The following is a 12,475-nucleotide window of genomic DNA, read 5'->3' as shown; positions in this document are numbered from 1 at the left end:
CCTTGACCTTTTCCCCTAAGAAGCCCTATTTTTTAAATTAAATATTTACTTTTTAGTTGTATTTGTCAATACCTTTATTTTATTTATTTATATGTGGTGCTGAGGATCGAACCCAGGGCCTTGCACTTGCTAGGCAAGTGCTCTACCACTGAGCCATAGCCCCATTCCCAGCCCTATGTTTTTTATTGCATAGTTTTGTATATTGCCATGAATTTTAGGAATGCATGAGTAGCACTATTGCAGAACTATCAGTACTGCAATTATATTCTCCATAAATACCCAAGGTCACCAAACGATCAAATCCAGAGCTCTTGATACTGTGGACTCCCTCTCCTTCTAGAAACTCTCTCCTCACACATCTGTGGATGTTTAATATCCTTCCTCTTTCTTCCCTCTGATGATTCCCATACCTCTCCTTGTTCCTCTGTCTACTTGTTAATTTGAGTGATTCTGGAGCATGACCATGATGCTCATTTATCTTTAAAATTCTTCCCTCAGTAATGTACATATTCTTTCAACTCAGCTGCCAGCACTGTGCAGAAAATTCTCAATTTTCCAAATGCCAGACCCAGGTTATACCCAATTTTTGGTTGAACTGGAGGATCTCACAAGACTTTCTTCAGCTCACCTAAGGTGGAAGTCTACATCCTAATGAGTTGACTCATTTAAGGCCCTGGGAAGTGCAGTTTTCCCTCTATACCATCTTCAGCTCTCCTTCCTGTGTCCACTCTCTCCTTTCGCAATCTCTTCACTTCTTTTCTTTCCCAGTGTGTCTCTTGTAGAGCAGTGGCCTTGTCTACTCCCTGCCCCCACTTCCATGTTTCCTTCCCCTCATTGCTTCTTTCATACTGATCATTCATGGTTCTAAATTCTGCTTTGATGACAGCACGCCTCTGCTTTAAACTGTCAGTAGTTTGTGATGAAACTCAAACACCACAGTGTCCAGTCTAGCCCTCTGCTCCTTTTCTGGTCAGATTCCCCTTTTTTCTTCTAATGTGAATTGAAACACCAGAGAGCTGAATGAATTTTGCACTGTTTTAAATCCTGCCATGCCTACAATAGGATCATGTATGTAGCAGCACCCAAATGTCCTCCTTTCTTTTTTTTTTTAACTTTTATTTTTATTTACTTACTTTTTTTAATGTGGTGCTGAGGATCAAACCCAGGGCCTCACATGTGCTAGGCAAGTGCTCTACCACTGAGCCACAGTTCCCAGTCCCCAGATATCCTCCTTTCAAAGTTTGTTAACAGTTCAGGCAAGTCTTTAGACTATCTCTGTAATTTTATTTTATATAGGTTTTTTCCTATAGTTTTATATTATTTGAATAGTGAAAACTGGGAAGGTAGAGTTTCTCTAGAAAACCAGGACACCTTGCTCTGGAAGCAATTGGTTATTTAGAAAGTGTTTTCATAGTGAGCCTGCTGGAAGGGATGATAATCACAGTGCTTGGTGACATGGCAAACCTCAATCCTTCTGTAGGATCCACACTCTGCTCTGCTCTCCCCTGTACAGCTGGATGTGACCACAATCCTCCACCAGTGTGGGGTAGAAAGGGGAGCTGGGTTCATTTGCAAAGAGGCTCCCAGGAATAAGCCTTTTGTACCCCAACTCTTTAATATTATGTTCAAATACTAAGTTATGTTGTATTTTCTCACAATAACTTTATAAATGGTGCTGCTCCCATTAGTTCAAATGTGATATTTTGCTGTACTTTGAGCTGTACTAAAAGAAAGTTTTACCTCTGAATTTTAGTTTAGAAGTCCCAGATCCCAGTGTTCCTCCATTTGATTCTAAAATTCTTCACCCACGCAGGGATAAATTATTATACAGTGTTAAAAAGAAAAATTATTATTAACACAGAGATGTTTCTTTCAAGAACACAGAACAAAAACACCAAAGCTTACAAATTCCCGAGGGAACTCTTCTCTTCCTCATTCACTGCATTAGTGAACTGATTCACTTCCCAGGGTTGCACAGCATGAGCTAAACAATACCTGCGACATCCAACTTTAAAACTTGTCTTAGTCCATTTGTGCTGATGTAACATAACACTCCAGACAGAGTTATTTATAAAAACTGAAAATTATTTTCTCACAGTTCTGGAGGCTGAGAAGCCCAAGATCGAATGCCAGCATCTGGTGAGGCCCTTCTTGCTGTATCCAGACATACAACGTGGAAGGGCAAGCTTCCTGAATACTGTGTGAACCCCTTTTATAAAGGGCTGTCTTCCATCCACAGGGCAGGAGACCTCATGGCCAAATCACCTCTTCAAGGCCCCACCTTTAAATATTGTCATATTGGCAACACCTAAATTTTCAGAGGGGACATGTTCGAACTACAGCAGAGGCTGCCATTCAGATAATTCTGATTAATTACTGTCTTCTGAAGAGCTCATCCTTAACTCACGCTATTTTGTTATTCATCCCTGGAGACCTGAGGCAAGTTCTGCTCTGGTCCTGCTCAGGTCTTTCTTGAGCTTGGCAGTACCTAAAGCCACACCTGCCACATGTCCTAATATGGATCTCCAAGATGGCTTTGGCAGTTGAGGGGTATTCAGTGGTGAGAGCCAGGTACACTCCATCATTGGCATGTTTGAAAAAGATGATATTTACTTGAGTTGGGGAAGATACTTACCTGTTATATGTCAGGTAATCATGGAATCCATGGCAGAGAATGGACCTATTCTGCTGTCTAGTTGATCTAGGACCTCTTCAACTTTGCAACTTCATTAGAAATAGCTACAACAGAAGCAGCTGCACATCTGTATGTTAAGTACAGGGGCAGGCAGAGGAAAGAGTTAGAAGGTGGGGATTTTCTATCTGAAACTGAGGTCAGCACAAGATAAAGGAAAAAAATATCTATAACTCATAAAAATGTTACCACTAAAACTTCTTTCAACAATAACTGAAAATTACTTGCAGACTACTTTTATAATTATTAACAGAATCTGTGTTCCTGAGATGAAAAGAATTGTCTAAAATCAGATATAAGATCCTTATGTAAAACCACAGAATTGCTTATTCTGAAAGCAAAATTTTTCTGGCTGATAAAGCAAGTTTCAAAACATTTTTCAAAAATATGGGAGGCAGAGGCAGGAGAATCACAAATTAGAAGCAAATCTCAGCAACTTAGTGAGGCTGTAAGCAACCTAGTAAGACCCGGTCTCAAAGAAAGGGGTGAAAGGGAGTGACTCAGTGGTTAAGCACCCTTCAATTTAATCCCTGGTACCAAAACAAACAAAACCCCAGAAAATAAAGAAGCTGTGTATAGAAACCTAGTAACATATTAGTAAAGTTTTTCTCATAGCCCTGTCTATGACAGAGAAGTTTACCTTATGCTAACATGGGAAGATACTTTCGAAATGCAGCCTTCTTATAAAAGGCCTTTGGTTTTCTTCCAGCTTAATAAAATATAAATTTTAATTTTAATTTTGCTTTTAGTTGAAACTTCCTTTTTATCTGCTTGAGTCCTGTATGAAAACCTTGTATTAGAGTTGATCAAATTTATGAAATGGGTTTCTAGGCTATGTTAAAACCAGAGATGTTTCCTATCACATTAGTTCCAGAAATTTAGGAGGTACTGCTTACAGGTCACTAATGTAAAATCCATTAGCAACAACTGTATAAATGCATCTTGTACTGAATAAACAATTGTGCCCTTGTGGTGAGTTCCTCTGGTTGGCACAAGGGTGTCTGATTGCTGTGCCAAGACTTGTACCTATGTGCTTAAAGGGGATTGATAAAAATAATTCACTTGAATTAGTGCAAATAATGCTTTAATAGTGCTTGAGTTTGGGGAAGATACTTACCTAGATAATCTGACATAGCCACTCTGCTTGGCCTTGCATGCTGTTGACACACTAATGTAGCATACACAGAGATAACAAAATGAAGCCATTTATTAACTCACGTTTGCTGTTTTGTTATTCCTTTGGCTCATCTCCTGATATTATTCCCTACACATTTGCTTTCATCTAATCTGAGGTGCTTATTCTATTAGGTTCACATTAAAAGCAATGATTTTTCTTTTTTATAAAAATGAATTGCTAAGAGGGGCCAAATAATTTATTTATTGCTGAATTTTTCTTAAAAAATTTATTCTCTCAAAGTGGCATATAGAAATATTACTTGAAAAAACTAGGGTTGGGGAGGGTAGCTTAGTGGTAGGACACTTGCCTAGTATGTACAAGGGAGGCTATGGGTTCAGTCCCCAATGCTGCTTAACTAATTATTTTAAGAGAAAAGGAAAAAACAACATAGAGCCAATGACAGTAGTTGAGATGATACCGCCATCTGCATTACAAAATTACCCTCTGCCTTTTGTGTCCTTCTGGTTGAAATGCTCTTTCCTCCTTACTGTGCGGTTGCTACTCATGTGTCAAGAATTATTATGGTATTGTGTAGAAAGCAAAGCTTTGAAGTCAAATGGAATACCAGTTTCATCAATGATTAATTCTAGTCTCTTTGCCTATAATTACAGAGACCTGAGGAAAGTGACTTACTTTCAGTGTTCACATCTGTAAAACTAACATCTTAAATGCCCACTTCACGTGGATAATGCTTGTTATAAAGTAGCAGACTCAGAAAGTGCTCCCTACTAGATCAACTGGCCCCATGCTGCCCCTGCTGTGCCCTCAGTGCCATGTTTTCTTCCTTTAGTGGTAATTGTCAGCTGAATAAAAGGAAGACATCAGCCAACTCTCAGGAAGGAAGGCACATTGCTTCACCCTTCCCTTCCTGTACTCTAGACTTGGTGCCCTTGCAGGAGCTCACAGCCCAGAGTGCTTCCTCAATAAGAGGGTCTTTTACACCCTAGGGGAATTTACTAACACTGCAGGGTTGAAAATTAGTAGCTGGGCATACTTGTACACCTGAATTCCCAGGAATTTGGAAGATTAAGGCAGGGGAATCTCAAGTTTCAATAATCTCAAATCTCAACAATTTAGTGAGACTGTCTCAAAATAAAAAAATAAATAAAAAGGGCTGAGGATGTAGTTTGGTGGTAAAGCAAACCCCTGGGTTCAAATCTCAGTACTGAAGAAAGTTATTGAGGATTAATGAGCTCATACTATGAACAAGAACTCTAAACTGTCTACCAAACATTAATTTAATTACAAATAGGTACCCAGTTTATAAATCTGTACCCCAAAACTATAAAAAGATATAAATTGTCTGTTACTCCTTTCTAAGGAAATTGTGCAAATATTTAATAACAAGTATGACAAAGTGAATCATCTCTGCTAAGGACTGGATGTGTTTTCTTCCTGTCTTGTCTAAGTTTTGCTGATTGTTCACCGTATACCTCCCTCTCCTATCTGGTTCCCTCAGGAATTCCTAATATTGTCTGTTAATGTCTGTTCCTATTTACTTCCAAACCTGAAAATGTCTTCTTACTTTGTGTGTTCTACACCCTGGTGTATTAACCATCCACATATTTTTTATCTTGCTCTTAAGAAGGGAGTGGGTAGTATAGTCATCCCTTAGGAGAGGAGAACACATCCTTTGGTGGGCATCAACATGGATGCCATTACACCAAGAGTACCCCACCAAAGGGCTGTGGCTAAAGAATATTAAACTTTACACCCTCAAGAGCTTACTGGCTACAGTAGCAATGCTGCATTATGCTGTAGTGAATTTGGGTTCGTCTGGGTTCGTCTGTCTTCTTTGTCTACCATACTCCCAGAATCAGCAACCGTTCTTCATTCAGCCTCAGCACTTAGCTCAGAGTCCCACACTTAAGGGGCCTCAGTAAATGATTGTTCCAAGAACAAATGATCCTCCATGTATTGCAAGGCGCAGGAGGCAGACAAACTTCCCTGTCCACACCCTCGATGTGTCTCTCTTAAGCCTTGCATATATTTTACAGCTGAGAGGTGCATAATTATTTAGCCTTTGGTGATACTTTCCTCTGGAAGATGCTTCTGAGAATAATAATGTGATTTGTTGTTTCTCTGAGTTTCATCACAGCAGGCTTTCCAAGTAAAACTAAAATTAGTAATGAGTGTTGGAAACATTGCCAGTGAACATATGAAAGGAAGTCATGCTCATTCAGCTAATTTTGGGCTACCAGAACATGCTCTGCCAGGCCTCCTGGGTAAATGGGGAGGCAACCGTGACATCTACCATGTGCAAGTGTCTTCCTGGAGCCAGTCACTCCACGCACATCCTTTCATTTAATTCTCACATTATGAGGTGTAATGTCTTTAATAAGTGCATTTTACAAATAGGAAATTATGGTTCTGTAAGATTAAATGTTGTCCTGGATGATAAAACTAATGAATAGCAGAATCATAACTGGAACTCATATATGCCCTTTCTGTTGCTATTACCCACCCCTCCATGATTTGCTTTGCCCACTCTTCCCTGGCAGATGATCTACGTGTGTGAGAGCTGGATGCTGCCTTTTTCTTCTCTATTGCTTTTCTATTGCTCCTGTCCTACTCTTTTTGCTTCATGACTCAATTCATTTTTTTTTTTTGCTTTAATTTGTTTTTCTTTTTACTGTATTGAATGATGGAGGCATGACTGGCCAGTTCATTGATACTGAGCTATGACAACTACCATCCTTGCTTGAAGAAGTCCTTGCTTCTTTGTAATTCCCATCTGGCTTGACATCAAAGCTGAAAAAGGTTACTGATGACGGTATGAACCTTTTCAGTATGCAAATTTGTAATGGCACAAATGACTTTATATCAGCATGATAGAGTTTTTAACTATTCATTTTTATCGCTGCCTGTTCAATATGTCAAGCTGTAAAGTAGAATATTTTAATTTACAGGAATGACTCAGATCTTGAAGAATGAATGTGAAAATACTGAGTTCCAAGGTGCAAGCCTTACCTCTAGGCTATGGACTGTGTGTGTGTGTGTGTGTGTGTGTGTGTGTGTGTGTGTTTTACTGGGGATTGAACCCAGGGGTACTCTACCACTGAGATACAACCCCAACCTTTTTTATTTTTTATTTGAGGCAGGGTCTCACTAAGTTGCCCAGACTGACTTCCTCCTGCCTTGGCCTCCCCAGTCTCTGGGATTATAGGTGTGCACCATCACAGCCAGCTTAGGCTATGGAATTCTTGAAAGGGACTATATCCCAGTTTATACCTGGGGGCTGCCGCTAGTAGGCCCTTCCTGAATAAAATGAAGACATATTAAATTTTGATGTTCACTATGTTTTTTTTAGAATAGAGGAAGCTTTTGATAAATGCTGTTTGACTAGCTTAAAGAATCTTTTGCACTACTAAGAGGCATGTTGGATTATACTTCAGTTTAAATAAGGGTAACTAATAAGAATGGTGTTCTTTAAATTATAAAATAAATCTACATATATTGAGTTACTATAAAATAATTACTCTGGCAGTTAGTGATAAAAGCTATAAATAAAAACAAGACAGAAAGTAAAAGAATGGGTAAGTGTTATTTAAAATAGGATGGTCGTGTAAAATAGGTGAGTAATATTATAAAGAAAAATATTTGTAATTAAAATGCAGAAAATTAGAATCTATACTAATCAAGTGTCATAATTGCACCCATTTGAGCTCAGAGAGTTGAATCTGGCCATCTTTGTTTTTATATTGTGATTTTAGAACCAATAAGATTACTTCATACAAGTCTTTTTCCTAGCTTTTTGTTGAGTAAAATCATTAGTCAGATGTGCCCTGATGCTTTCTTTTCTTCAAGGTTCGGCTCTTAAAACAAGCACATGTAATTTGGAACAAGACATCAAAATTATTATTTTTTTTTAAAAAAGAATGTTAAGAGGAACATTTAAAAATGCCAGGGATTTTTAGTTATCATTTGTGATGAATGGCATCACATAAATGCTATTTTGTAAATTCTTATTGTATGTTTTAATCTAATTTTCAAATGAAGATGATTTGACTAAATGGGTGAAGTGTGTAGGTGTTAGAACTTTCTATAAAATTAAATTGAATATTTTGTTGAAATGATGACCAAAAATATGATTTGAAATTCAGATTAGATGAGCACACATTTTTATTTACAGGATTTCACAATGAAACTGGTTTAATTACACATAGCACATAAACCTATCCATAGCCTTGTGTAAGTTGTTATGTAGGGAGCACGATTTTATCACTTTTCACCCACAGTTTGAACTTGAGTCATGAGAGGTCAGATAAAACGGTGTTTTGCATCATCACCCCAGCCTATTATTGTGCAGGAGTGCAGAGGATGCCTGGTTGCCATCCTTAGGTGTGATCTCATGTCTGGATGTTTCCTTCACAGATGATTCAGTCCCTCAAGGCATTGATTGAAAACGCGGACTCTGTGTATGAAAAGATCGTGCATTGTCAGAAGGCAGGTAAGTGAAAGTTTCTTCTCTTTAAAATAAAATAAATAGCACCATGTTCTTCCCCCAGAACTATGTTATCTTTTTTGATACTTTATCAAGAAAATCAGATAAGAACATCATTTTTCCATGGTTAAAGAAAATACTAATTCACTGGTTCTCAACTGTGGATAACAAAACTAACCTGGGGGAAGCTCAGAATACATCAACATTGGTTCTGGGGTGTGAGCTGGCATTAGATAGCTGTTAAAAATGCCCAGGCATTTGTAATGTGCACCCAAGATTGAGAACCCTGCACTAATCTTGTCTTCAGAGTTACCTGGGCTGCACAGTTACCTAGCTCCTGCCAGTCATCCGTGTCTCTCTAATACATAGCAGGATAGTAAGGCTTGAAGAGAGAAACGATGCTTCTTAGGAAGTAGAATGGGTGCCAATTAACAACTTTTTAATGCACTGACATTTTTAAGTACTGATAAATTATTACTTTAATACCCAAATGTTAGTCCATGTTATAAAATTCTGCTTATATAGACACCCATCTACAGATGCCTCTTGGCTTAAAAGGGATAACGTCTCAATAAACTTATCACAAGTAGAAAATGTACCTGACATCATAGCTTAGCAATACAGTGCATTAGAGAGCATTGGTTCTTGACTCTCAGGATTGTGTGGCTGACTGGGAGCTGGGATTGGCTGCAGCTTCCCAGATTAATAAGAGAGTACAGTGCCATGAGTCCAAGAAAATATTCAAATTCAAATTTTGAACTAGGGATCCTACTGAATGCACATCACTTTTGCACCCTTATAAAATTGGAAAATAACCAACTGAACTGTCACAAATTAGTTAGTTTTAGCTGTAGTAAAAAAAAAATCAAGTACCCTAGATTGCAATAGTAACACATAAAATAGGGTGTTTAGAGTTCTTCACTTTTGAGTGCATGCCAGTTTGGAAGATTCTAATATGAGGAATATTTGTGAGACTATTAAATAAGGAGATCTGTCCTTGCTTTCCAGGGTTTTTTGGTTGCTATCTTTAAAATCAAGAGACTATACATTTGCGTGGCTGAAAAAAATAGTTATCTCTTATTTTAGAAAGGAACAAGTTTAAAATAAATTGAAGAAAAAGATATATGTTAACGATTTTCTTTTTGGTGTTTATTGAAGGAATATTCATGTTAGTGGCCAATCAACAAACTACAAACTTCTCATCTTGTTTTTCTTATCTTGTGAGCAGAATATTGTTAGCAAAATGATCTTTATATTTTTAGTTCTTCCCAAGATGATTTTCCCTACAATCTGCAACTAAAAAAGTTGCTGTAGACACCATTCTTATCATATCACTACCATGGTCTCTGGCATCACACCTGAGCTCCTAATTTTACATGTAAGGTCATTGACCAACTGGTCTATCATCTTTCCAGTAGTATATAAAATTTATTAATTATGACATCTGTTCATTCATTGAATAAATGTATGAGCTTCTATATGCATAAGGTACTTCGTAGCTCCTGCATATAAAAATATGAAAAAGGTCTTTGTATTTTTTATTGCCTTCTAGAACCTTCAAATCAAACAGGAGATATAAAAGTAAACAGTCTATATATTATTAACTGTGTATAACTCTGGAGTCTCAGCCAGGTTTGTGAGGCATGGGGGAGCCATTGATTTTTGAGCAGAACAAGGAGGGACACTGAGCTGTAAGGTAGTAGATGTAATAGCTGTGTACAGAGAAATTTAAAAGACAGAGCCTGATTGGAAGGCTATTGGCAATAGTTGAGGAAGAGACCTGTGAGCACAGTAAGGAAGGAAAGGAGGCAATGGTGGGCCATGCCCCGCTCCCCTTTAGGCTGCCTGCTGCCTTCCCATTCCATGTGTGCTCCTATTTCATTGCATTTCCACAAGCCACCCCTCTGGTAAGAGTTCTGTCTCTATCCTCTCTGCCACTCTCTAGTACTTTCCTTCTTTAAATTGCCTCATTCTTCCAGGAGACCTTCATGATTCTTGGATTTATGTTACTAAGTCATTCTGTACAGTCCTTCAAATAATTTGCTTCAGTTGAGAGAACTTTGTCAGTTATTGTGTATTTTATTAATGTGTTCCATCTTCTAAATAGGATAATAACTTCCTGTGGCACCAAGATTGTATATTGAGTTACTCCCTGTATTTTATCCATGACATCTGTTCCAACATTCTGTGCAGAGTAGTGGCTCGAATATTAACTAACTAAATATGATTTGACTTGTATTAAGTGCTTAATTCTGTTGAGCACATGTGTGAGAAGTGTGAACTTTGTGGAGTTTTTTTGAAAATAACTTTTTTTCAGAAAAAAAGAACTGATTTATTAATTCATTGGTCACTGTTAATCCTTTACAACTCCATGGGCTTATGAAATATGATTATTTCTAGTATAATATGGCTTTAGATTGTTCTTCTGTTTGATTTCAGTAAGGGATGTATTTGCTTATTGGAGTCTTGTCTAGTAGGGATTTTTCAGGATGGGTGGAGCAAAGTAGTGGTTCCAATTGCCCTCAGCTTAAAGATCTTTAGAAACTTGTAAAGATTATCTTTTGGTTTCACAGTTATTCTGTAATGCCTTCACAGTCCTTCTGTTACCTCCAGTACCTATTTTAGAGTCCCCTGGTCTTTGTTTTTTTATGTTTGCAGTTATTGTAAGGACTTAAGGTCATTAGTCATATTTGTATTGAGCTCAAAAGACATTTGCACAAGATTTTACTTTTGATAAATAATTGCTATTTTGCCTACAGAATTTTCATTTTGCAAAGGAATATATAGGTCACCAAAGTGCTTGCAAGAAAGGATAATTTTAGAAGTATTCCTAATGTTGAAACACAAATTTATATTCTTATTTGATAAAACTTTATTTAAGGAATTAAATGGAAATAAGGAGTCAGACACCCACCCCAAAATCACATGCTAAAAAGTGCACCAAGTTTGGGCAGGTTCAGACTCCTGGCTATATAATGGAGTTTTTATGTATGCCAGTGTTAAGAAAAAGAAAAAAATGGGGCAGGAGAGGCACTTAGCAAGGGAAGACCTTCAGACAGGCTATGCTAGGAACCTGCAGGCCCTAAGAGATAGATTACCAGGAGACATCTAGAGAAAACAGTGGGAACAACTTAGTGATGGACAGTTGGGACATTCTTCTCAGAAATGAAGCTGGTGCACAGAGGAATGGGGGTAGAAGGGAAATATTAATAAGAAACCCATATTCCTAGGAATATGAAGGATTCAGTGATTAAGAAGAATGATAAAAGATAAGACAGATTGAGAATGGAAGAAGTGGGGTGGACAGGAAGGAAGTACAGCCATGGAACCCTTGACCTTAAGAAGGGGAAGGACCCCCCCCCCCTCTTCTTCTGAGGTAATAATAAAGTTGTGACATTTAGAGAAATTCTAAGACAGAGAGGAGCGTTTTCCACTGGGAAGGTAGACAAGGAAGTAGTCCCCATAGAATGCCAGCTTTGGGGTAAGGGTACAAAAGAGGGGATTCAGGACAGGGGTAAGAATATGGGAGCATTTTTTAAGAGTCAGAGATGAGGCCAGGCGTGGTGGCTCATGCCTGTAATCCCAGCAGCTGGGAAGGCTGAGCAGAAGGAGCTCAAGTTCAAAGCCAATCTTAGCAACTTAGCAAGGCCCTAAGCAGGTGAGATCCTGTCTCTAAATACAATATGAAAAAGGACTAGAGATGCAGCTCAGTGGTAAAGCACTCCTGGGTTCAATCCCTGGTACTCCACTCCCACCAAAAAAAAAAGTCAGAGGTGAGCAGTGCCAGACTAGATGCAGCAAATAGAAAGGAAGCAAAGGAGTCGTGTACAAATAATCAGAAACACAGTATTGATCCAGTACAAGGAGACTAATTAAATATTGCATCCTGTAGGAGTGATGTGGGATGAAGAGTTCTGTGCTTCCTGTGAGAAAGATGAATAAGTAATAAATAACACAACTATTCAAGAATGAGTATGTATAAATTAATAACCCAGATAAATGCACACACACACACACACACACACACACACACACACCATTCCCAAGTAGGTAACAGGTAAGGAACACATGAAGAGGAGCCAAACAGGAATCTGCAGAGGATGAGGGATCATAAAAGTTCCTTTTTTAAAGACTTAATACAATAAGATTTGCCAAATTCTTT

General features: G+C 38.1%; 1 protein-coding gene across 3 annotated transcripts in view; it reads left to right on the top strand.

Moving 5' to 3' along the window:
- The window catches only part of PLCL2 (phospholipase C like 2), a 178,095-nt gene that overhangs the window by 126,154 nt on the left and 39,466 nt on the right, over positions 1-12,475 (top strand). For all 3 annotated transcript variants that reach the window (XM_081287552.1, XM_081287551.1, XM_081287553.1), the window contains one exon: positions 8,244-8,319. In XM_081287552.1, coding sequence (XP_081143678.1) covers positions 8,244-8,319 — 76 coding nt within the window. The remainder of the gene's footprint in view (positions 1-8,243; positions 8,320-12,475) is intronic.

The sequence above is a fragment of the Spermophilus citellus genome (assembly GCF_964194105.1).
Source record: "Spermophilus citellus genome assembly, chromosome: 3".
NCBI lineage: Eukaryota > Metazoa > Chordata > Mammalia > Rodentia > Sciuridae > Spermophilus > Spermophilus citellus.
The sequence above is the reverse complement of the archived record's forward strand: the minus strand, read 5'-3'. Positions and strand labels throughout refer to the sequence as shown.